This window comes from Centruroides sculpturatus, unplaced genomic scaffold, assembly GCF_000671375.1.
Source record: "Centruroides sculpturatus isolate CEXI.00-Female unplaced genomic scaffold, Cexi_2.0 scaffold56, whole genome shotgun sequence".
NCBI classification, from domain to species: domain Eukaryota; kingdom Metazoa; phylum Arthropoda; class Arachnida; order Scorpiones; family Buthidae; genus Centruroides; species Centruroides sculpturatus.
Genome location: NW_019384586.1, coordinates 160,157 through 186,904, shown reverse-complemented (window position 1 = coordinate 186,904; position 26,748 = coordinate 160,157). Strand labels below are relative to the sequence as shown.

General features: G+C 33.4%; 1 protein-coding gene across 2 annotated transcripts; it reads left to right on the top strand.

Moving 5' to 3' along the window:
• Positions 1-228: 228 nt before the first annotated feature.
• LOC111624609 (1-phosphatidylinositol 4,5-bisphosphate phosphodiesterase epsilon-1-like) lies at positions 229-26,740 on the top strand. Of its 2 annotated transcripts, XM_023367505.1 has the most exons (38): positions 229-1,168; positions 2,075-2,288; positions 2,368-2,597; positions 3,393-3,458; positions 12,308-12,472; positions 12,536-12,790; positions 14,000-14,149; positions 14,235-14,523; positions 15,633-15,889; positions 16,463-16,608; positions 16,675-16,927; positions 16,997-17,175; positions 17,868-18,588; positions 18,648-18,797; positions 19,202-19,443; positions 19,527-19,801; positions 19,876-20,087; positions 20,167-20,289; positions 20,531-20,635; positions 20,724-20,831; positions 20,891-21,007; positions 21,598-21,756; positions 21,828-21,945; positions 22,015-22,338; positions 22,429-22,548; positions 22,624-22,744; positions 23,062-23,186; positions 23,265-23,428; positions 23,493-23,651; positions 23,735-23,837; positions 24,342-24,535; positions 24,603-24,734; positions 24,803-24,997; positions 25,075-25,134; positions 25,211-25,354; positions 25,440-25,655; positions 26,128-26,209; positions 26,283-26,740. In XM_023367505.1, the coding sequence occupies exons 1-38, from the start codon at positions 614-616 to the stop codon at positions 26,504-26,506; spliced, it is 7,452 nt and encodes a 2,483-aa protein (XP_023223273.1). In that variant the 5' UTR covers positions 229-613; the 3' UTR covers positions 26,507-26,740. The 2 variants fall into 2 exon arrangements, with proteins under 2 accessions (XP_023223273.1, XP_023223275.1); XM_023367507.1 differs by lacking the exons at positions 229-1,168; positions 2,075-2,288; positions 2,368-2,597; positions 3,393-3,458 and adding an exon at positions 6,240-6,273.
• The last annotated feature ends 8 nt before the right edge of the window (positions 26,741-26,748 follow it).

Here is a 26,748-nt window from a genome sequence, read left to right as displayed (position 1 = left end):
GGTTTCATTGTAAATGAGCTAATTCGCTACTTTTTGTTGAAAACTTTAAACTCAATAATGACGTTACATTGACGTCATTGTTGAGTAAAACAATTTCTAATTTAATTCTCTGTTACTCACCCCGATATAAAGAATCTTTATATGTTGGGATTTATTATTATAAATCAGTTTGTTATTTTATATATTTAATGTTTCCTTAAATCGAGGAGAATTTATAGGGTATAAACTTTCTTTAAATTTCCATTTAATGCACTTAAAACCACTTTAAAACGTACATACGTGCAGTCAAACCTTGATATATCGCCGTCATTTGTTTGCCTCAGTAAATAAAATATGGCGCTAAACCGAAGTTTCCTGGAACAATGAGAATTACATAAAATAATGAGATCTACTGACAATGTAATCTGGTAGGAATGTTGCTTCCTTTGCGGTATAATTTCGTAGTTAAAAGGCGGCTAAAGCGTTCGTTGTTGGCGTTATATCGAGGTTCGACTGTGTATACATTCTTCCAGTTTCGAACTAATTAAAACTCCTTTCAGGTCCTCGAATATCAGTGGACAGGGATGGCGAGGAGGATAGCAATAGTTATTGGTACTATCTGGCCGTGTTGCCCATGGTTCTTCATCCTCTGATCCTCCTGAGACTACTTCAGCATCGTTTGTTGGGTAGCATGTTGCAAAGGAAGTGGTGCACGGCATCCCGCTCGAGCGTAGCTTCCGGAGAAAACAGAAGTCGCACCAGTTCGACTGGAAACGACGATTCCCTCCGATCCAGGAGGAAGGTGAATCTGACCATCAATTGCTCTAGTCCCACTCTGTCACCCATGCAAACGGAAACACCAAGAAGAGACTCGCTGAAATCGGAGAATCAGTTGCCACCCGTCCAGCCCCTAGCACCCAGCATAGGGCCCATGTCCTTGTTGTCCATCACCATGAACCAATTCAACTTCCTGTGGTCCAACAAAGAGAGGAAAGAGGGAACACCCACCGTTTCTCCGGCGGCTAATCATAAGAAAACGTTTCGTTTCTCTAGTTTACGTAAGAAGAGGAACAAGTTTATAACCAAAGACAGTTTCAATTCTTCTCAGGGCGATAGTCATAATACCAGTGAAGCTGATATAGTGGCCTTTCAAAGAGAAGTACAAAATCTACCTCAATTCGATTCTCATGTGAGTCGTCCTTTTTAACTATTCCATTATCACTTTATAAATTTGTTCAATTTTATACCGTGTTTGTGATCGTTTATGTGTGTGTGTGTGTGTTTTTTTTTTCAATGGATTACTTCAAAAGCGCCCATTGTTTTCCTCGTTAATTCAGTTGTGTTCCCATTAACTGCCATTGTTTTCCTCACGAACTCTCTTAGTTTACCTTAATTTTCACTGTTTTTCTCAATAATTCCCACTATTTTCCTAGCTAATTTCAATCTTTTTTTCTCATTAACTCTTGTTTTTCTTATTAATCCATACTAATTCGCATATTACTCCGGTTAATTCTCATTGTTTCTCTCACTAATTCCCATTGTTTTCCTCGTTAACTCGCAGTGTTTATCTTAATAATTCCTACTATTTTCCTTACTAATTCTCATTTGTTTTCCTCATTAATTCAAACAATAATGTTAATTAAAAGCAAAAAAATAAAATAAAAAATAAATATAAAATTAAAATTTATTACCCAATTTTGCCTAAACATTTCAAAATAAACTATAATTTACCATTCTTTAAATATTTATTTACTCTATTCATTCAAAGACTTCAGAAGAAAACAACTCACATTTTATAAACAATTGAACACAGTAAAGAACGACTCAAAAACTCAGATTTATATACTAATAAATTTAAAATATTTAGTGTCGTTTTTTTACACTCCTTAAACGTTTAAATTATCGCCTAATTCATTCATAATTACTCGAGTTTCCGGATACACTTATAAATAAACAAGACTCTAGATGATACCAAGAATTGATGAAGTAGAGATAAGTTCTATTTATGTCCGTGTAAACTTTTTGAGAAGGTGAATAGTAGCAAGAGGGGGGTGAATACGTGTTCTTTTTTAATTCTTCTTCTATTCTCGTGTAGTTATCAGCAGCGAACTACTTGAGAGAACTCATGGAACTTGGAGGTGAACCAATGTTTGCGAGACCTCGTTCATGCTCTGTCCCACGCGTGATATTCGATGCCAGCTCTCTCCAGCTTCCAGGAGTGCACCCACACGGCTTACTTATCCGAAGTGCAACCACAGAAGGAGGATATCCGACTTGTTCCTCGCGCAGTCCCTCTTCGTTATCTCCTGGTACGTGAATCCTTTTTAAAGTATTCGAATACAAAAATTTACTCTCGAATTAATTCTCTTCTTCATCCTCTTCACTCAGGTAACATTCCTTGCTCTTCAGAGAGTCCTTTACCTTTACCGGGAGAGATGCCACTAAGTCATAAGGCAGTGCTGACACTTGTCAAGGAGTGGTTCTGTCACTGCCACCTCGATTTAGCGCACAACGAAAGCACGTATAGGGAACTGAAGGAATTCGTTGCGCGTGTGGCCTGTATGGGAGAACAATACCAATGGTGGGCTGATGATATGAGACTCAACACCGGTATCGACGTAAGCATTGTCACTTATGTTTTTCGTGTTGTAAGACCTTCTATTTTTATTACTATTGTTGTTTTGGTGTGACTTGCCATTGAAAAAAACGGATAAAAATATTAATTATTAGTGTTTTTTTTTATGGAAATTTGTAAATTGTATACGTATACAGTGAGGCCCTCGATATAACGAATTGTAAATCATTCGCTATATCGGAGTACATACACTATGTGTGTGTTTAAACTGTGAACTTAAGAAGTAACAAAGTTATATTTATTGTATTTTTAATTATATTAGTGTGATTTTAAGAGAGGGTGTGTCTCAAAGGAGTGATTACACTAAAACCTGTCTAAAACGGTACCTGCGTAAACAGAAAAAATCTTCGGAACGGAACAATTTTCCTGTTTAAAACGGAAAACTGCCAAACCGGGCGATTCCGGCTTACACAGGTTTTACTGTATTTTAAAACTGTAATTAAATATGTGAATTTAAATTCATTTAATTAAAGGATACGCTTGAAATAATATACAGTCAAACCTCCAATAACGGCCACCTCTAAACAGCGGAACTTTTCTTCTTTTTTTTTGTAATGCATACAAGAAAACCTCCAAACAGCGGCCATTTTTTATGTACCCGCCAGTGGCCGTCGTTCAGAAGTTTAATTGTATATTTCAACGATCTGTAATACATTCTGTAAATGTCACTCTTTTGAAAATAACCGAATTAAATTTATAATTAACCTAATTGATTTTAAAAATAACATTTTGTTTTATAAAAATTTACATTTATATTTTTAAAAAATCTATTTAACAGAATAATCAAAATGTAGAAGATAAACGAGAGGATGATATGCAATTTATAGATGAAGAATACGAAAGGGTAAGTGTAATTCAGTAGAAACGATAATTAAATGATCAAGATAACGATGATCACCATCATTATTATTACATTATTTTCCTCATTAACTGATGCTATTTTTCTTCCTAATTTTCACTGTTTTCCTCACCAGTTCTCATTGTTTTTGTCACCAATTTTCAGCTTTCCTCGCCAATTTTCGGGTTTTCTCATCAATTTTTGATGTTTTCCTCATTGTTTTTTTCACTAATTCTCATTGTTTTCCTCACCAAGTTTTGCTGTTTCCCTCATTGTTTTCTTCACTAATTCTCACTGTTTTCCTCACCAAGTTTTGCTGTTTCCCTCACTTTTTTCACTAATTCTCACTATTTTTCGCATCAATTCTCACTGTTTTCCTTACTAATTCTCACTGTTTTCCTCACCAATTTTTCTAATTTTCTCATAAAACTCATAGATTTAGTGAAGAAAACACTTCACTAATTCTCACTATTTTCCTCACCAATTTTCGCTGTTTCCCTCATTGTTTTTTTCACTAATTCTCACTATTGTCCTCATCAATTCTCACTGTTTCCGTCATGATCATCATCATTTCGTCATTAATTCAAACAGTACAATCTCACTAGTTCTTCCTATTTTTCTCATAGATGACGATAATGATTGTACTGTTTTTGAATTAATGACGAAATGACGACGATGAATTTCTTAAAAATTAATTTAAATTAATTTATTTTCCTTTTATCTAATAATCTCGTTTATCAGATCGAACTCGCTTCCGTTTCGAGAAATAAAATAATGGAAAACGGTGGGAGGAGGAGGATTGATTTTCGTGGTGTAATATGGAAAACACGCGATGTATACGAGGGGGGTTTTTACTACGAGAAAATATCGTCTCGTCTCGTGACGTAACGTAACGTGACTGATTTTTTTATTTCTTATATAGTAACATTACGTAATGGCTTCGAACTTGTCGATTTTCGTGATGTGTCTGTCCATCACGCCAAATGGTCATTAGAAGAAAGTGAAAGATAAAAAAAAAAAAAAAAAAAAAAGAATTTCACGTGTGGTTTAAATTTGTTGATTCGTCTTTTCTTTTATTAAATAAAATATTAAAAGTTTTATAAATTCGCCCATTTAATTCAATTTTGAATCGATTTCATTACTGTATACAATTACTATTGTTTAAGCCACCTCGATATTGTGCCACACTCGATTTGATGTCACACTCGAACGTCATCTATCAAGAAGATTTAATAGAGAAATTATGTTTGAGCCGTTGTTATATCTATTGGAGAAGAGTAAAATAGTAAACTTTGTCTTGTTTTCTACTCGATATAGAGAATTCTCGGTGTTATAGAACGATGATTCTTCAGAAAGAATAAATTCGGAAAGTATTGCACACTCGGGAGGAATTTGGAGCCCTTTATATTGAATGTAACCATTAAGGATGGTAGATGATGGATGATAACAGTTGGATAGTGCAGGGAGAAGATGAGAATATGTTGGATATTTTATTGTTTAATATTTTCAAAAAATAAGCATAATAATGGAGAATAATCTATCAAACATTCTACTTTACAGGAATAAGACGAAGATTACAATGAAAACTTATATTTCTATTAAGAAGAAAAAGGTTTTTTTTTATTAGGAAGAAGAGAAATCTTTCTCTTGTATTATTTTTACTTTTTTTATGGAAGAGAAATTTGTAAATAGAGAAGAAGTGAAAAGAGCCTCCTTCTTATTTTTATAGGAAAAAATGAAAAATTTTTTGTTCTTTCTACAAGAAAACATACCTCTTCTTCCTATTTTTATGGGGGAAAAAAGAAGATAAAGTCTCGCTTCTATTCTATCAAGAAGAGAAAAGATCCCTATCTGACACAAGAAGAGAAAAGATCCCTATCTGATACAAGAAGAGGAAAAAATCCCTTTTCTTCCTATTTCCATAGGAAAGAAAAGAGAAAAAGTCCCTCTTCCTTTTATCAAGAAGAGAAAAGATACCTATCTGATAGAAGAGGAGAAAAGATCCCTATCTGATACAAGAAGAGGAAAAAATCCCTCTTCTTCCTATTTCCATAGGGAAAAAGAGAAAAAGTCCCTCTTCTTTTTATCAAGAAGAGAAAAGATCCCTATCTGATACAAAAAGAGGAAAAATCTTCTTTCTTCCTATTTTCATAGGGAAAAAAGAGAAAAAGTCCCTCTTCTTTTTATCAAAAAGAGAAAAGATCCCTATCTGCCAATACAAGAAAGGGAAAAAAATTACTCTTCTTCTTTCTATAAAAACAGAATTTTCTAAACACAGAAGAGAAAACTTATCCCTGTGTTCTTTCTCTTAAAATAATCCTGCACTCTTTATTGTCTATTTATTGCCGAATTTAATATACCCTGTGTCAATAATCAAATACATTTGTATTTTTAAATTACAATTAAATCGATTTTCGCTTTGTACTTAATTAAGCAGCGAGTACGATCTGCAAGTGTAGACCCTTTTTCGTTGTATTTGTTTGTGTTCTCCTTATGGATAAAGATTAAGGATTAAGGAGATAGTCTTTAATCCTTAATTAATAATCCCCAATTGGGAATTTAAGACTCTATTATTATCCGTAACGTGTGTATCTTAGCTGTACAGGTTGACAAGCACGATACGTTATGTACAGGATCAGTAAGTTATCGCCATTAATCATACGTCCTATCTACGTAAAAGGTGCGTTATCCAATCGAAGTAGACAAATCTCTACCTCGTCTGTGACGGGGTGGAGTTGTTAGTGTCGTCGAGAGCACGTGTCACATACGCACGAGACTTTAACTCGGAGTTATAACGTATAAAAGTCATGTTAAAGATAAGGTAAGAGCGAATTTTACTCGTATTTTCTTGTGTGTAAACGGGTGTTTCGTCAGGGTTGACGAGTCCGAGGGAGGGAGAAAAATAGCTTAACAGGTTGCACGGTTAATGAAGGAAAAAAGATCGATAATAATTTATTGTAGGAGCGGGTAAACAGAACGCCAGTAATTAACGTCGATATCTGGAATTCCGGGTTGAAGACGACGGTAATTTGTTTGCCACAACGAGGACAATAGTGTAAATAATTGATTGTAATAGCTTGATGAAATACGGCAACGCAACACAAGGGTTATCTGACAAGGAGAGTGGCATTCCGGGAGAACTATCTATGGGAGGATGACCCCCTATTTAGGTGTTAGACACCAGAAAAATGTAGTAAACTTTTCCCTATTTATATGTTAGATAGTGAAGAATACACGGAAGATGTGAAAGTTATTCCCGATTTACGTGACAGGTGAATAAAATATGAAAAACTGATCCCTGTTTAGACGTTACAGGTGAAAAAGACCTGAAAAAAGAAAGCACGTAAATGAGATTCGAACCCACGACCAGTGATTTTGGTCACTTGTGATTGTACTAAAATTAAATACGTGATCAGTAAAGTAAGGTCTTAAATCAGTTAAGATTTTATAATATTTTAAAGAGAATTTTCGCTTTAAGATTGTGTTAAAGACAGAAAATTCTGTAGAAAACAAGAAAAAAATAAAAGCTTGTTTTTCTTAAGAAGTAGTGCGAAAACTTTTCCTTGACCGGTGTTTGGTCTGATAAAGTATCGACCTATTTCCTAAACTAAATAATAGGTAGTGACATGCCAAGTTAATAACACCTCGCTTGTCACCAACCGTTTTGAGAGGTTTTCTTTAGGAAATAATAAAAGAAAATAGAAGGAAATAAAAACTGTATTAAGCAGCCGTATTTTTACCGTTATAACCTGTAAAATTTACAAGAGAAACCTGTAAAATACAGTATAAATACACGGAAAATTATTTACTTTGATCCACAATAGAAGATAGGAGATCGATCTTTCTACCTCATATTTACTAGTAAAACCTATCTAAACCGGACTCTGTATTACCGTAAACGAAGTAAATTTCTGTTTAGGCAGGTAACTGGTCCAGTTTAGACAGGTTTTAATAAAGTAAAATATATCTACGCCGGCCCAAAAGTCGGTTAACCGAGGCGTAGCAAAGTTTTTGCCGACTCGGTTAATCGACTTTTGGGCCAGGTTTACTTTTTTCGTGTAGAGAAGTGGAATTTACCGAAGAGAATATCTGAATTAAATTATAAAATATCATTTAATTGGTTAACAGGTTAATGGATATTTAAAGATAATTAATATTTACGTAAACATTTATCGTTTATTTTGTTTAAATTCTTGATACGTAACACGAAACGAACGAGTGTCGAGTTACGACACGGGCATCAAAAACGTCGACGTGTTTTCATTGTTCGATGCAACAATGCACCTTGACACAAATAATTCAGGTGAACGGTTTAGTTTCATATTCGTCGGTGCAATAAACCCGAATTCAATTTTAAGTCAATTCATTTTTAATTTTTTTTATTTTATTTTATTTTATGTTCTTTTATGCACGATTTCTGCTTTTACTTTGCTTGCAAATTTATTTTTTCCTTTGTTCGTTTATATAAATTTCCGGTTAACTGACTTTTGGGCCATATATACTGCTGTATCTATGTATCTATGTATATAAAGAAAATGAAGACGTTTTACAGGAAAGAACAAAGGAAATTGAAGACAATGTGGAAGAAATATAGGCCTATATATATATATAGCAGTATACAGCAGTATATTTGGCCCAAAAGTCAGTTAACCGGAAATATATATATATATATATATATATAGGTCTATATATATTATATACATTGTTTGTTTACCAAATTGACAATCCATTTTCGTAACAAGATACCAAGAAATATGTTTATTTTTATTTGTATTTTATAGANTTTCCTTTTTTTTTTTTTTTTTGGTCGTTGTTTTCTATAAAGTTTCTGCATTTTCTTCGTATATTTCTCACTTTCCTTTGTTCTTTCATGGAAAATTACTTCATTTCTTCTTTGTTTTATATAGAATTTTTGTATTTTTTTTTAGCATATTTCTTCATTTTCTTTGTTATTTCCTACGTAATTTCTTTATTTTCTTTGTAATTTGTATAAAACTTTTGTATTTTCTCCGCGCTTTCCTTTGTAATTTCCTGCAAAATTTCTACACTTTTTATGATTTTAAACGAAATTTCTGCATTTTTCTTCGCATATTTCATGCTTTCCTTTGTAATTTCCTGCAAAATTCCTTTGCTCTTTCACATAAACCTTCTTTATGTTCATCTCCAAGTTTCTCTTGTTCTGTGGTAGAAAACATTGACAACGTTAAGCAGTTTATATTTAAACAAAGCGAACAATAATAGTAAGGTTTAAAAGTTTAAAATCCTTATATTATATAACTCCTTTAATCTTTCAAGAATGGAACTTGTTATTGTGCATTTTGTATTACTTGTGAGGGTGTTTTTTTAAATGAAATATTAATGTATTAAAGAATACTTTCTTTCTTGTTGAAACTGCTCGATTTTCTCATCCTCAGCATCACTTCATTTACATAAAAGTAATTCCCCTGCACACAGGGCATTTCCCTCAAGATATACATTAAAATTTCATTACAGTATAATAAAGTTTTCATGTAATTTACCCACTAACAGTTTTTTCTCGAACTTACAATCGAAGACTTCGTAAGACAGGTTCTTTGTACGTAACGTTACGTCCGGTCAATCGAAAAAGGCATTATTTAAGGGGTTACAAATAATGCATTTTCCCATTGGCCAGACGTAACAAGTGCTCCTGAATACAGTTTAAGAAGAACTCAATTAAATTTTCAATATTAAATGATAATTAAACGCAATTAGATTGTTTAAACGTGATTATTACTTCATAAATCATGTTTTAAATTCAGTAAATTTTTATATAACAAATAAATAAAAATAAAACAATAAATTACCTTCATTAAAACGTAGATATACAGTAAAACCTGTGTAAGCCGGAATCGTACGTTAACGAATATTATTTTCCGGTATGGAGGTTCCGTTTTGAACAGGTTTCTTTTCTTTTAAACAGAAAATTCGTTTCACTTTAAAGAATTATTTCCGTTTAGACAGGTTTCCGTTTTATACAGGTTCCGTCTTAAACAGGTTATTTTTAAATTTTATTTTTAAAAAAATATATATTAAAATTTTATATTAAACAGATTTATAACACTTTTAGATGTAGAGAATTACTAAAAATAATTTCAATTTTTAAGGTGTTTACTCGAAAAACTATTATTATTATTATTATTATTATTATTATCTTTAAGGACAGCTTCTACATCCGGTCGTAATTGTTTTTTCGGTTGATATTATGAGTTATAAAATAGAAAAATTCGAAAGAGATTGGTTCCACAGGGGGATAATTTATTGGAAAGAAGAGAGAAAAGATAAAAATTTTATAGATTGATTGAAGCTGGGAGGATTGATAGATTTGTTGAAAATAAAACGCGAGTTAAGACAGGAAATGTTTGTCCTTTCAAAAGGGATAGTAACGTGTAATGTTTGGGAGCTCATTACTTCAACTGGGTCATAACGACATCATTAAGGAAACGATCCTGGGTGGAGAAGAATCAACCTATCTTCGTTATTATACCGCGCGGATAGATAACACCTATAATATCTAACGGTTATTAAACGGACACACTTTTCTTTTTATTTAAAAAAAAAAAAGATGCCAACGTCACCAAATCGTTATAATACTCTTATATATAAAAATGGGACAATAATACGTAAGAAGTAAACGTTGTTTATCTTTCTTAAACACGTGGCTTTCCCCCCACACACGTTTTATATTGTTAATTACAGCGAAATTGATCGATTTTATAACACTTAATTGATGTGTTCTATTGTTACTCCACGAGTGACGTCGTTTTTAATAATTGTTTTCGGACAGTTTCAAGCATTATTTTTGTATTTGTACACGTGATATTTGAGTGAAAGGGTGAGAGATTCTTTTTATATTGTTACTTACAGCGAAATTGATCGATTTTATAACACTTAATTGATGTGTTCTATTGTTACTCCACGAGTGACGTCGTTTTTAATAATTGTTTTCGGACAGTTTCAAGCATTATTTTTGTATTTGTACACGTGATATTTGAGTGAAAGGGTGAGAGATTCTTTTTATATTGTTACTTAAAGCGATACTGATTAATGATAATGCCAAAAAAAAAAGTGATTTATTACGAATCGATTTCGGATAAAGTGAAACGTTTAACTTAAAAGCTTTGATAGTTGCGTGAAAGGGTACATTTTATTAAAGAAAAATGATCACTTTTCTTTTAAAATTTTACATTAAATAACATTAAATGTCGTAAGTTTAATATTTGTACAGTAAAGTAGAGAATAATTTATTGCACGAAACGTTTAAAAGTAATTGTTTCGAGGGATTAGAAACTTTATTATTTGATTAATTTACAAATTATTCATCGCATCTCTACGTTTACACAATTATGTAAACTCGCTTAAAGCGTACAGCGAAGTGACCCTTGTCTTTCTTTTTTTTTTTCTCCCCTAAAACAATCACCATAAAATACATTCATACGAACGTTGTTTACATTACTTTAATTCAAATAAAATAATAAAACAAAGCTTTTATACCGGGAAGAATGTATATATTTGTTCTTTCTTAAGAAAATATTCGTTAGTTTACTCCAGAGAAACAGGTAACTGGTACTAGTGGTATACACACAGATACTAGTTTATACCAAGTAATGGTACACTTTGAAAACCACTACTACAGCATAGTTTAAATAGCATAAATAATCATTAAAGAAAGATTTACTTTAAATATAAATTATTCTAAGGGAAAAATAAAGAAAGAAAATATGTTTAAATCATATATTTGCACGCAATTATCAAATTTATATCGTAAATTTTAAGTTAGAAATTTAAATATAAACGAAAACATTTAAATTTTATTACATCAACAATTTTATTTCGTGTTACATAAGAAGAAATTTTAAGAGAGTTTCTAGAGATTTACTTGTGTCAACGTAAGAGTTGTCTAGTCTAAGAGGGGTGGTCTAAAAGTCAGTTAACAGTTGCAATTATTTTAATATTAAAAATACATAAGCTTAAATTTGGTGGAATTAAATGCTCGTGTGATATTATACAATACATAAATAGTTATAAGTATCGATTAAGGTAAAAGAAAACTCCACGTGTTATCATAGACACGAGAAGAAAACTCCACGTGGCCAGCATATTAGTGGGGTGCGAACCCACGACCATCCCCCACACATGGCCAGTAATTGAATTTTTGTTAAAACCACGCGGTTATTTAGGATAATAATATTATTTTCACATAAAAAAAAACAATACGTTTTACATCTTAAACTATCGCCCTTTGTGTTTGCTACACTTAAAATTCTTATAAATGAATGTAACTTGTGTTTAGATTAATGATTGTATATTCAGTGTGGAGTGAAGATAAATTGATAATGATGGATAAAAGATAAGAAATTAGCGCAGAAACAATGAAGTGTTAAGGTGATTAATTGATAATGATGCGTGTATCGATTGATAATGATGTAACACTGCAATATTAAAGGAGCTTAAAAGTGTATTGTTTAATAACGAAATCAAGCAATATCGAGCATATAATTTATGATAGCACCCCTTTTAGACGGCCAGGCTGTTAAAGGGTGTTAGCCTGTCTTTCTGGGGAGCCCGATATGTTTTCCTGATATGTGGGCCTGGCCGTGGGGTATAGCAAAAGGGCCCTCGTATTACCTACTGGGAGATGACGTCGTGCATTTTTATTATATTGGTGTCACTTATATAAGTAAGCTGTAAATTCTGCTTACTTACCGTGTGAAGACAAGCCCCAAAAATCGCAAATAACGATGAATAATAAGTTTTTTTTCTTTAAAATCGGGTGAAATTTTATTTTATTGAGATGTTTTCAAGTAAACTTCGCTAAGAAACTCTTTATTTTACAGCTTCAACAATTAGTTATAAACGGTGAACTTCCATGCTCTAAGGAGGAAGCGGCCATTTTAGCTTGTATACAACTACGTGTAGAAGAAACTTGGCCTTCGGAGAGGAGAACAGTAATGGAAACACAGCAGAAATATAAATTAAGACCAATTACTGAAGATATAAAGGTAAATTTTTATGAAATTTACATGTTAATATTGTATTTTATACCCGCTTTATACCCGTTTTAGGAGTCTACAGTTCCTGACTTGACAGTGTTGACTTCTCCAAGGAGTAGGACTGATACGGATGAAAATAGTGAATTAAATGAAAGTCACGAAAGCTCTAACACGGGTCATGTCAAGTTTTCAAAGACAAATATAGTGTTAAGACACTGGATAAGTGCGAATGGCAACAGTACAGTCATTGGCAGCACTACTATAAATGTCAACGATTGCTTACCCCCTAACTACAGAAGGAACAAAAATATGTTAAAGACGATCAAGGTATGGAATATTTTTGTTATTTTACTATAAAAAAAAGAACTGAAGGAGAAAATAAGGCTTTCGAGAAGCTAAATTAATCATAAAATTGCTTAAATTTCGTTTTAAAATCGTTAAAATTGCCTAAAGTCGGAAGTCGGAATTATACATTAAAACACCGCACAAACCTGTCAACAACGGCCGCTGACGGAATGTTAAAAGGTGGCCGTCATTTAGAGGTTTTTATGTATGCATTTTTCTTGAAAAAATTAGGTAAAAATGAGCGCTATTGGCAGGAGGCCGTTGTTTAGAGGTTATATTGTTAGCGGAGAAAGTTCGTGATAAAAATGGCTGCCGTTTAGAGTGGTCGTTGTTGAGAGGACACAGTAATTAGCAATTCGACTGTATTTTTATGTAAATTTATTTTATTTTAGTGTTTTTAAACGATTCTAAGTTTACAATTCTTAATTTTTTTTCTTCTAATTTATTTGTAAATAGAAGAATTGCACTCTACAGAAAAATTTTTATCTTATTACAACATTTGAGCTTAGTAGAACTTCATTTGAGCCAAGTTAGAGCTTCATTTGAGCCAAATTAGAGCTGTATTTGAGCTACGTTAGAGCTTTAATTGAGCCAAGTTAGAGCTTCATTTGAGCTAAGAGCTGTATTTGAGCTACGTTAGATCTTTATTAGAGCTAAGTTAGAGCTTCATTTGAGCTAAGTTAGAGCTGTATTTGAGCTACGTTAGAGCTTTATTAGAGCTAAGTTAGAGCTTTATTTGAGCCAAGTTAGAGCTTTATTAGAGCTAAGTTAGAGCTGTATTTGAGCTACGTTAGAGCTTTATTAGAGCTAAGTTAGAGCTACATTTGAGCTTAATAGAGTTTCATTTAAGCTTAGCGCTTCATTGGACTTTCGTTAGAACTTCATTGAAGCTTTATTAACATAGATATTTAGAAATTATTTACAAAAAAATACATTAATTTAATACGTCCGCAAACAACCGTGTCTGGGGACAAACTAAGTTGCTAATTTACTCAATTAAACGTGTATATTTAATTATATTCGAATTAATTGTGTTATCATCGTGAAATAATCAAGTTTACTAACAAACAATTACTATTAAAAGTCATAGAGATGAATATTTGTATTTAATAACGGGTTACTAAGCTATTAAATTGAATTATTAACCTAATTTCGAGTTTTAAAAAATGAATTTTCTGCACTCAAAATTAGGAACACAAACGTAAACTCTTCCACACTTCCGTTTACGAGAGTGAAATCCACTTAAAGAAGTTATACACACAAACTTGTAAACGACTTCCTGCTTATGGATGTAGGATCTTTCAAGTTAAAGAACTCCTTCGAGGAAAGACTAAGAAGAAGGTAAAAATATTTACTCCTCTCCTCTATCAGTTTCGATGAGGGAGAAACATAAATAAAAGTGAAAATATTTTAATTATCTCAACAGGCAAACAGGATTTTGGGGATTGGTATGGAGCACATCGTCCTCCTGGACAGCAAAACGTTGCTACCTGCTAAAACTCAATTAACTGGAGAATTGCAGCAATGGAGAACGGGTGGAGGGCGATCCCACGATCAACTTGTTCTGGAGTTTCGAGCCACCAAATGGTCTTTTATCACTCCTTCGCAGGGTACACTCAGGTCGATCAGTACAGTCTTGTGGGAAATTATGCAAGATTTGGATACGCATTTTCTTAACGAGCACATTATCTGCACCAAGGAAGATCTGGATAAAGGTAAATAGTCCATTTCGATGAAGATTAAATGCGTTAAAGGGGGTAAGAAAGAAAGGCTAAGTATACACTAAAGTCAATTAGTACAAGGGTACCATAAGGGAAATTATGCAAGATTTAGACACATAATTCCTTCAGGGGCACATAAAGATCTGGATAAAGAAGATGAAGAGGTATATTTTGATAAAATTTAATGACATTTTTAAGTTTTAAAATGCGCTAAAGGGAGGTAAGAAAGAAGAGTTGAAGGGTACACTAAGGTCGATTAGTACAGTCTTATGGGAAATTATGCAAGATTTAGACACACAATTCCTTCGCGAGCACGTTATCTGTAGTGAAGAAGATATGGATAAAGGTAAATAGGCCATTTTGACGAAGATTCGATAACATTTTTCGAGTTAAAATACGTTTAAATTAAGAAAGGAAAGCGTGATTGAAACGTCGATAACACCTTCTTTGTAATGATAATCTAGTTTTTATAACGTCAAATTTTGTTTGATACAAAAATTACGAATAAATTTCGAAACTTCTCTTTACTAATTCCAACAGATATTATCTAAAAATCCCTTGAGGACGGGTGTGTCTTTGTAGATACATCACCCTCCGGTAAATTTCATCACCTCTTATCATATCTACCATATAAGAGAGTGAAGTATCCAATTTTCGATTCTTCTGTATTTGAAAGTAGTTCAAGAAGAAGTTACTTTATAATTTTCTCAAGTTTTCTAACCTTTTTTTTTTCAAAAATCCTCCTCACTGCCCATAGGTATAATGTGTCACATCACCAAACCAAGCCTTTGAAAGTAAATTTAACTCCCTTTTTTTCTAATTTTTATGTAGTCCAACTGTACAAAAATAGAATTAAAACTTTCTTATCTACAGAGAGAAAGTTTTTTATGTCCTTTTTTTACAGTTTTATTATTTTTTCGATGCTTGTTCCGAGATAATTTCGAGAAGATGTTTACACTATTCTTCCATTAGTGTAACGATTTATTTGGATGTGACCATAAGAAACAGGTTGAAGAGAATTATCTCGTGTAGTAGGATTATATGTTTAAATTTTAAGCACTGTAAACCTTCGATCGAATTATTTACTTTGAAAATATTTCTAGAAATGAAGAAGAGCGTGATGTTTCGTCCAACCACCACAATCTTTGGAGAGGAACTTGAGAAGTTGCAATCTTTATTACATTTTCCTGAAGAGGTTGCATTAATGCTGTCAGAAACTGAATACGATCTCTTCTATAAAGTTCCAGCTATTCACTACATTCGACAAGTTACTGTTGATGTTAATCTTCATCCAACTTGCTCTTCCTTCAACGAAGAAAACGTCTACACGGTCCAGACCTTAATTAAAAGATTTAATGAGGTATTTTATTAAAATTATTATTTAAATATACGTAATTATGTAAATAAATCCTTAAATCTTTACCTATTTTAATACATTAATCTGGATTCTTAGATGTTGCGTTGAACATTATTTTTTTTAGAATAAGAAGAAATGAATTCAAGTTATTTTGATGGAATAAAGTAACGCAACACGGCAAAGATGTGCCTTCCTGAAGAATTTGTATGGGGAACTGGCCTTATCTAGGTGTTAGACACGTGGAGAAAACCCGGAAAACTCCGTGCGAACCCATTGGTTGGGCACGAACCCATGGTTTCTATCCACTCGGCCAATGGTGGGCACTCAAAATAACTTGATACATCCAGATTTTCCACCAATCACATAAGGGGTCCTGTTTAACTCTACAGAACTTTTCACGTGACTGCGTGTCACCACCATCAAAATAACTTGAATCTTTTTTTCTTTACTCAGCTCCATGTTTGTGGTATCTTTTAAGGAATAAACAATGATAAACATATGAATAGATTTATGGGGTAACATCTATTATTTTAATTCTGCTTGTGTTTTTTGAATATAATTTTTCACCTCCTATAGGTCAGTTCATGGATAACTCATATAATTATATCACAACCGACCCACGAAGATAGAAAAGCAGTACTTTCGTGTATATCGCGCGTTGCTACAACGTGTTGGAATCTTGGAAATTTCAACACCGCTATGGAAATTCTAGCTGGATTAAGGTAATTTTCATAGAATTTTCTTTAATTTACTATAAAAGTGAGTTAATAAATACTTTTCACTGATAGATCTGAGAAACTGAAGCCATTTTGGTTATCGTTGACCGATAAAGAACAGGTAACAACGTTAGACTTCTTAACTAAAGCATTACTCACGCCAGACATGACTCAGGAATGTGAAGAAGCGATCAACAGAGCCTTTGAGATGCCCCATAGTAAGGTGATTCCATTCTTTGGAACCTTCCTGAAAGACTTAAAAAACGTGTTGCAAGGGATGCCGAGTTTAGTTGTTCTACCAGCTAACAACGGACAGAAATTAGAGGTAAGTGGTAGAAAATTATAAAATTGAAAATTGTAACTCGATAGCTTTAATAAGATTTTCTTAAATTAGTTTATCTCCGATTATCACGGCGAGGATCATTTTCTTACTAGGATCGGAGTCGGTGGAATTATTAATGTCGAGAAAATTGAAAAGGCTCATCGAGTTTTGGAAAATATTCAAGCTTTTCATCTTCATGCTCTCAAAAGAGAACAAGCATTGACTGAAATTATCAATGTGAATCAAATAAGGTGAGGATTTTAATATATTTATCGCCATTGTTCATTTACTTCAAGAGCTATATCATAAACTGTCCAACTCGTGAAACCCATCCATTGGTCTAGTGGAAATACTCATTGGTTTGTCAGGGGTTCGAGAACCACCAACTAGCTAGAATTTTCTGAGTCTTCTTCACGTGTCTAATACCTAAATAGGAGTTTCAGTTTTCTGTAGATGTCCTCCCGGGAGGACTCCTAATGTTGTATAAATAGAGGTTCCGGTTTCCAAAGAAAGTCCTCTCTTTGAAGACATCTCTCTTGTGTTGTATTGCCTTATTTCCATTAGTCAACCGATTTATGGCCTGATTTCTCTATATTACTGGAAAAAAGTTGAGTATAATTGCAACTCGAAGTAACTTTGATACACTTATAATCATATTCAATTATACTAGAGAAATAACCCAAAAATAAGTGAATCAAAGATGCTTCAAGTGTTACTACTGGTGGTTCGCATTTGTCCAACTGGTTGGCCACGTGGAGTTTTCGGGTTTCTTCACTTTTGAAACATAAATAAGGGCTAGTTTACCATAGAAAGTTCTCACGGCAGATCGCCGTATACAAACAACAAAGTCACAAGTGTTACAGTTGGCCAGTTTTAAATTTACAGATTTTATAAGCCTTATACTTCATATATAAAACATAATTCTATTATTTTTTTAATACAGAAACATTGAAGAGGATGGTAAAGAAAACGAAAACCTGTACGAAATTGATATTGACAGTTACAGGCCGATACAACCTATCAGCAATGATCACTGCATAAGTTTCGTGCCATTAAATCAAAAATATTTGGATTATCATCTCTTGCAGATAATGCATCATGGGCTTACAGTTATACATTGGGATAACGATGGGCAAAGATCTGCTCTTTGCTACCTTAAACTAGAAAGGAACAATGCTACATTAACTTGGTGCAAACCTAATTGGAGTTCTCTACGTGGATCCGGATGCCAGGATTATGTTTTGAGTGGTAACATCGAAGAACCTGTTTCACCCGGATTACTATTGAAGTACGAAACGGGAGAAGTAGTACAGAATAATCTGGAGGAAGGATATTTAGATCTGTGGTGCGTTAAGGAAGTAACAACGTGCGACGATACGGTCGATATGTCTATAATGTCAAAACGTCACGGCTTAGAAGAGAAGTCGTCCCAGTGTATAAAATTAATCTTTGGTGTTAATTTATCTGATAATAGAAGTTTAACTTTCGTAGCACCCTGTCTAGAAGCCCGAAATTTGTGCGAAGGTTTATCACAGGTTGTAGGATTGCTGAGGCAACAGTATCAACTGAGTGATCAACGCATTAATTGGCTCAAAGAACGTTACTTGCAGCTCTATTTCGAGGATCAAGCTTGTTTCGGTCCAACTCCAGCAGAGGCCATTAAGGTAAGTCTTTTAAATTGTACTTTTTACAAAGCTTAAATACAAAATATTCGCTGTTTTAGGTATTTGGAGGAAGAAAGTGGACTTTAGGTTCATTTGGGAGTAGCTGCTCTTCTATGGACACGTCTGGATTTAAGCGCGCCTCAAGTTTCGGAATGGGTGCTTCGAAATTGAGAAAGAAAAAGTCATCATCGTCCTTAGGAGCGATTAAAGTGAGTTCAAAACCTATAATTTAAGACCATTCGAGTATTATGTCAGCAGTTTATGGGGGGATTCGTTTACATCTGACGATGAGAGTCTGGTGATATAAGATTGCACCCATTGTTTATTTTTCTCCTCAGCCATCACAGAATTGTCTGAAAGTAATTCCTGGATAATCGTGAATGGTTTAAACTTCTGGAATGACGCGGCACAGCCTGTATGGGTCTTGTACTAAAAATACCAATAAATCAACCTGAAATTTTTGGCCTGATGAGGTAACTTTAATTTTTGATGACTGCTGATGACGGGGAGAAGAATAAAAAATGGCAAATTTTTGCTGATTTCATACTTTAAAGGGCAATTTTTATAATTTTTTTAAAAGCTAAACTATGATTTATAACCATTATGATTTTAGGATAACACCCCTAAATCTCCTTCTGGTTCCATCTGTGACAATCCTAGTGAAGTCCTTCTTCGAAAACCGCGACCTTCCGTTCGCCAGCACAGAAGTACTATCAAGAGTAGTCCTTTAAGTCAAAGTGAACAAAGTTCTGATTGTAGTAGCCCTCATGACGTAATTTCACTACAAACTGTTTCAGCCGAAAATTTAGGAACAGTCACGAGTCCACTGGGACAATACTCGATTGCATCTTACAAGTAAGAATAAGATTTATTTCAGAAGAATGAAGTACTGTATTGTTTTTTTAATCTATTCCTTATCTTTATCATTCTTTATCTAGAGAAAAATGCAGACAAAAACTAAACTTAGAGTCTCCAACGACTAATAATTGGGAGCCAGCACAAACTCCAACGATATGTCGTCCAGCCATCACTCATTCAAGCCAGATGGATTTTTTGGAATTTACAGAATTGTTTCGTTCTTTTCTTGTTAGAAGTAGAAGAGATCTTAGAAACTTATTCGAACAAATTTCAATCACATCTAAACACAATCAAGAATTGCACCTCGATGCAGCAAATAGTAGATCGGTGACAACTTCAGATAGCAAGATGTTAGGTGAATATTTATAAAAATAAATGAGAATTCTTCTAGTTAAAATGTTATTAAATACGACTTAAATATATTTTTAGGTTTGTTGACACGTAATACACCCTTTGACTTCTACGAAAATAATCAGAAAAAGAAGATATGCGATGCCATAGCTGCTGCGAGTATCGTATCTAATTGTGCAGGTGTTGACACTTCGAAAACACTTGTACTTGGTGTGCAGGAATTTCAATCGTTCCTTTATACCAATCAAGGAGAGCGTGTGTCAGAAAAGCAATTAATATCTTTGATACAGGTAGAAGACTGTATTAATGTTTTATTGATTAATATTCGATTGATTACATGCATTATTAATTCGTTTGAGGTTTATTTAGAGGCACGAGCCAGATCCTACTCTAAGGCAGCAGCAATGTTTATCATTTGAAGGATTCGCTCGTTATCTCATGGATAAAGATAATTTTGCATTTCTTTCCGAGAGCACAAAATCGAATGAAGAAGTAAGCTGAAAATGAGCATAAAATTAACATAAGCAGGGATGCCCAGAAGAGAAAGTAATTTCCCTGTACTGTACCCCAAAGTAGGGGTCCTTATACAAAGTTTTTTTTCGTTTACTTTCGCATAATGATTTGATATAAGTGCCCCATTATGTATTTTGCTCTATGTCCCCGCTATCTTCTAGGCAGCCCTGAATATAAGTGACAAAATTTTCAACGTTTAACATCTCTCATTTATTTACAGGACATGAACCATCCTCTTTCACATTACTACATTGCATCTTCACATAATACATATTTAACAGGGCATCAACTAAAGGGTGAATCTTCTGTTGATCTTTATAGTCAGGTGCGTGTGTATAGTATGTTTAGTTGTTGTTAAAACTTTATTTTATAAAATATTTATCGTTTTTTTCTGGGTAATTTCTTTGTAATAGGTACTTCTAACAGGTTGTCGATGTGTAGAGTTAGATTGCTGGGATGGAGACGACGGGATGCCTGTCATTTATCATGGTCATACCCTAACCACAAAGATACCTTTCAAGGTAAAATTACATTTTTAAATAAATTAAAATGAATTATTTTAATATATATTTCTTTACAGAATGTTGTAGAAGCCATCGCTAAAAGCGCATTTGTTACATCACCCTATCCGGTCATTTTGTCCATTGAAAATCATTGTTCACTTCAACAACAAGCCAAAATGGCGGAAATTTTTAGTGTAAGTTAATCTTCAATTTAAAAATAAGTTTATAATTAATACATAGATTAATTTTTCTTAATAATTAAGGGGAATTTTTACGAAAATTTTAACACAATACCCCTCAAATATATGCCTCTTATTAATGGCGTGTTCAGGATTTTGAGAATATGAGTGCTGTTCTGGTTGATTCTAGGTTACTCAATTACCTTAAAATAACTGTATTTACCCAATCTTACTTAAGTGAAGTTACGTTATATGTTTTATTATATTTATTTTTATTTTAAAGTAACAAAAATGATTGCTTTGGTATCAATGAGGTTCTGTAGCACCACAAACAGCTTGGATAGCCGCAGCTTCTTAATATCATTAGATATTAATCACTGGAATTAAGAAAAGCTTAGGAATAAAACTTGTGGAACCGCCAATAATGGCCACCTCTAAACGACGGACAAATTTTCAGGAATATTGTACAGAATGTATACAATATAAACCTCCAAATAACAGTCAAACAGCTATCACTTTTTATAATCTTTTCAGTGTCCGTTGTTTAGAGGTTCGACTATATTTACATTTCAGTTATTTTAATATATTTTATTTCTGCTCAACAGACCGTCTTTGGTGAAAAATTAGTCAGGCGATTCTTATTCGATTCCGATTATAGTGATGATCCCCAGCTTCCATCCCCTAACGAACTTAAGCACAAAATTCTTATCAAGAGCAAGAAAATGAGATCGACTCTAACACCAGCTTTGCCCCTAAAATCTCGGGTAAGAATTTTAAAAGCTAATTATTTATTTATAAATTAATTAATATATGCTAATAGGGTGCATACCTTTAGGGAAAATCTATGCCAGGGCGAACGAATAGTATCATCTCTACGGCAAGTACGGGTTCGTTCAATGACGATGATGATGACGAATACGAAGATGAAGACGAAGAAGATGAACTATTAGAAGGTAAAATAATTTCTGTACTGAATTCTAAGCTAAAAACATAAATAATTAATAATATTTTTGCTCATTTAGTTAAAGAAATCGGTGTTACGCAAGCATCCCTATCCGAAAGTTTCTCAGTTGTTGGTACTACGGATCAAGAAGAGCTTCAAAGTTCAGGAACTGTTAGTAAATCGGCATCATTAACAGTTCGTACAGAATCAATATCAAGTCAGGAGGGATTTGTTAACGTAAAAACAGCAAGCCCTGGACTTGCATCGGTGGGATCTAAGCAGTTTAGCCCTCTCGAAAATGTGGCTGAAGATGACACCTCGCATAAACCTCGTAAGGATGGAAGACAAATTGCTTCAGAACTTTCTGATCTTGTCATTTACTGCCAAGCTATTAAATTTAGAGGCGAGTCATCATAGATAAGAACTAAATAATACCATGATGAAGCTTCTAATAAACGAATTTGTCAGTAATTCTTCTGTTTTTTTTTTCAAGGTTTTGCAAATAATTCGAGCCCTACGAACTCAATTAAAGTAAAGAAAATCACGAGTAAAAAGAACGTTCTGAATACATCCAGTAATGCTTCTACACCAAGTACACCTCCTCTTGCAAGCGGTAAAGAAATCTTACTCTAGAAAATTATTTAAGAGTATTCTTTTTAATTATACTTAACGTTGTTATTTATTAAAGATATCAAAATTGAGATTCCACCATCTAAAAGACCATCTTCAGCTTCCTGTTATCACGTCTCATCTGTGAACGAAAATACTGCAAAAAAATTATGCAAAAGACATTCTTTAGCACTTATTGCATATCCTTTCTTTGTTTTGATTTAAAATAAAGTTAGTTTATATATTTTAATTACATTAAAAGTCAGTTGTGGTGCATATTGATCTGTACTCTGATGGAATAAGGTAACGCAACACATGGACTTAAGCCTCAAGAGAAGACTTTCTATGGATGATTATGCGCTAAGTTTCGTGTTTTGAACTCATCAGACGTGCTAGAAAGTTTCGATAATCTTAATTAATCATGTTTGAATGTCATTAGTTTATTATAATTTAATTTGTTTAATTGTGTTTTATGTACTGTATCTTAAGTAGGAATAAAATCCTTAACTAAATATACTCATTGTGAAAATCAGTTAATGAGAACATATCCAGCAGGTATGAGAATAGATTCTTCGAATTTCAATCCAGTAATATTTTGGGCATTTGGTATACAAATGGTTGCTTTGAATTATCAAACTGAAGGTAAATTTGCATTATTTCTCCCTCTTAAACTTTTGTAATGTGTAGTATCAATAAAACACATAATTTATCCAATTTAAGATGCCGCATTGAACATCAACACGGCAATGTTCGAACAGAACGGAAGATGCGGTTATGTATTAAAACCCAAAGTGATGTGGGATAAATCCCATATGTGGTATGGACGATTTAATCCCTGGGATAAGAGTTTTGATGGATTACACGCTCTCAGCTTATCAATCACGGTAAGTGATCGAGTAATTTCGATTAAGGATTAAGAACTTTGTCAATAATCACGTGTCATTTCAGGTTATATCGGGTCAATATGTCTGTCCGACTAGTTACGCTGGTAGTCCTCAGATCGAAGTCGAAATAATTGGAATACCAGTCGATTGTAACAGGCAAAAGACCAAACTTATACAAAGAAATTCTCTTAATCCCGTTTGGAATGATACTTTTCATTTCAGGGTATGCATAGTACGAAGATTACAGTGTATTAATTTGGTTTTATTTATTGAAAATCTGTTTTAAAGTTTAATTTATAAATCTAGGTTATGTTCGACGAATTGGCATTTTTGAGATTTACTGTAACAGATATGGGAACCAATCACATAACTGCTCAAAGAGTAATTCCTCTAAAGTGTCTTCGTCAAGGTAAATTTTTAATCTTTTTATATACAGGGTGGTTCGAAACTATGGGGAAGGACTTTGTGAATGAATTCCTGGCAGGATAAAGAAAAAAGTGGTCCTATTAACTTACTCTATGTCCGGAAATGCACTGTGTCTAGATAAGTGATACCACTGGGAGTTTTGAACTGCATACACGGATATCTCAGGCAAAGTAACAATGGATGATCGAAGAGTCTTCATTGGTTTCAATATAAACAGTCACACCTCGCATTATGAATTGACATATCCTTTAGGATGCCAACATTACAGGAATGTTTGCATCCATGTGTTGCTTCAGCCTACATGATACTTTAAGTGCACCCACAAGTAAAAGTGAATAGTCCTAAAATTGGATGAGCAAGCAACAGGCCCTTCTCGGCCATTTTTATTCTCTGTCTACTGTAAAATCCACTCCAGCAGTTTGGTACCACCCTGTATAATTTTCATTATCTGTGATATTTTCATTTACTCAGTTCCATTTTTAACCAGGCTACAGACACGTTAGATTAAGAGGTCCTCAAAATCAAACGTTACCACTTTCTACTCTCTTCATATATTTTAAAGCAGAAGAAGAAGGACTACTATCACCTACCACCAATGAGATTCACGAAGATAAGAAATCTAAAGGCAAAATGAAGGAAGTACCCTCTAATGAAATTAGATATAAAAGCGAATTGAAAGAGGTAAGTGAGTGTTGTTTGCTAAGCTCTGAGCTTAACATTTATTCTTTCACTTTTATATGTAATTTAGGTATCAGGAGTGAATAGTGTACCAGTTAAAAGAAGATTATTCTTCTTGGTTGTCCATGGTGTTATCCCTGACGAGCCGAATACAGTACTTAAAATCACTCAAGACAGCACAACAAAGGAAGTTGTTACTCAGGTATGTTTAAAGCTGTTATTCTAATACACCTTTTATGCATTTGAGCCTTACTTTAAAATATATTTAAGGCGCTTACAAAGGCTAATAAAAGCCACGAAAACGTTGACGATTATGTACTAATAGAAGAAGTGCAGAGAGGATGGGAAAAGAAGTTAACAGAAAAGTCGAGCACCCAAAGAATCCTTGATCCTAATGAAAGACCTCTAGAAGCTCAAGCTCAATGGCAAGGAGAAGGGCGTTTCATCCTTAAAAAGATAACTGATGTATGTACTGTACATAACAATACAGTATTTAAATTTTAATTGTGATGTTATTATTGATATGAAATTCTGTTTTGAAGGATCCCAGTACTAGAGCGTGGATGACAAGCATTAGGACACCTGCAAGCAGTAAAGAGCAGGTAAATAAATGTTTTAATCTGTAAATTTTGCGTGTATAACAGTAGAACACAGAACACTGTTTTGCTTACTTAACAGAAAATGAAACAGGAAGCCGATGTGGACGATTGGAACGATAAAGAAGAGTCATTCTTAATTTGCGTGTATAACGTTTCACCTAATCAACCTTACGCCATATTGAAAGCCCCTATATCTAGTACAGCACAGGACATAATTGCGCAAGTATATATATATATAACTGATTACTTTAACATTTAAAATCACTTGAATTTATAGAATTTTAGGCTGATTCTTTGTGTTCTTCAAGGCATTAATCAAAGCTCGGAGGTTAGAAGATCCATCCAGGTTTGTTCTTGTGGAAGAAATGGAATATCCACCTTTAGCAGAGAGCACACCAACAGGAACCGTTAGAAAGCGTGGTATACATCGAGAAAGAAGGATACTGGAAGATAATGAAAATGTTTACCAAGTGCAAGCTAAGTGGAAAGTTAAGGGATGGTTAGAGCTAAGAGAAAAAGATGAGGTTAGAAATAAAAAAAACGACACAAGTAACACAGGATGTCCCAGAAGTGTGGAACCCTAGAAGTTGTTTATACAAGTGGCTTAGTGAGGAGGAACGAATTTAAGATGCAAAGTTCTCGAAGAGTTTAACAAGCTTCACCCAGATTTTCTATTAATTACACACAACAATCTGATTCAGCTTGTTAAATGATTCGGAAACTTCACGGTGATTGACGGTCCCACTGAAACCACTGGATACAGATATTTGGTCGCAAGTTTGTGTGTCAATAACGGCTGGCCACGTAAGTTCTCCGTGTTTTCTTCATCTAGATAGGACCCAACTTTCACAAAAAGTTTTCTGAAATTCGTTTCTCCTCACTTTACCCATAAAAAAATAAAAAAAGAGTAACTATGGTTCCAGACTTATGGTAAGACCTGTATATCTATTTTATAAGTTTTAACAATATTTTGATACTAAATTATATACTTTTTAGATAACTGTAGATAAGAAAAGTTCAGTTGGCAAAACTCCAAGCTTCAAGTTTAATAAATTCAGAACTTCCACGAAAGGAAATGGTATATCTTATTTATAAATTCGCTCGAAATGTTACTTATGGATACTGAATGTAATTTATATTTAATTTTATAGATAAACAAGTGAATAATAACCACAATAGACGCTCACCTATAACATCAGAAAGAAGAATTAAAAGTTTAAATGACAATTCTTCAGACGAGATTAAACTTCCCAAAAGACAAGTCCATAGCGAAGGAGAAATGATATCAGACGATGAAGTTAAAGATATGTCGACTTCCACAACCATGTCTAGATTTCGTAAGATATCATTGAGAAAGCTGAAAGTGTGGAGGTGAAAGCATACCAAAGACATAATTCTTTTTTCAAAGGACTTTAACCCATGTACCAAAAAGAAAAAAAAAAACAAGTCGAAATCTTCTCAGAACTTCATCTAGTCAAGAACCATTTTTAAAATTAATTTATTTATTTGTTAATGTTTATAAGTGTCATAATTTATTTTTTATTTCGATATTGTCGTAATGAAAGTGTGCGTAAAATTAGTTTGTGCGTGTTCATTTATATATATATATATATATAT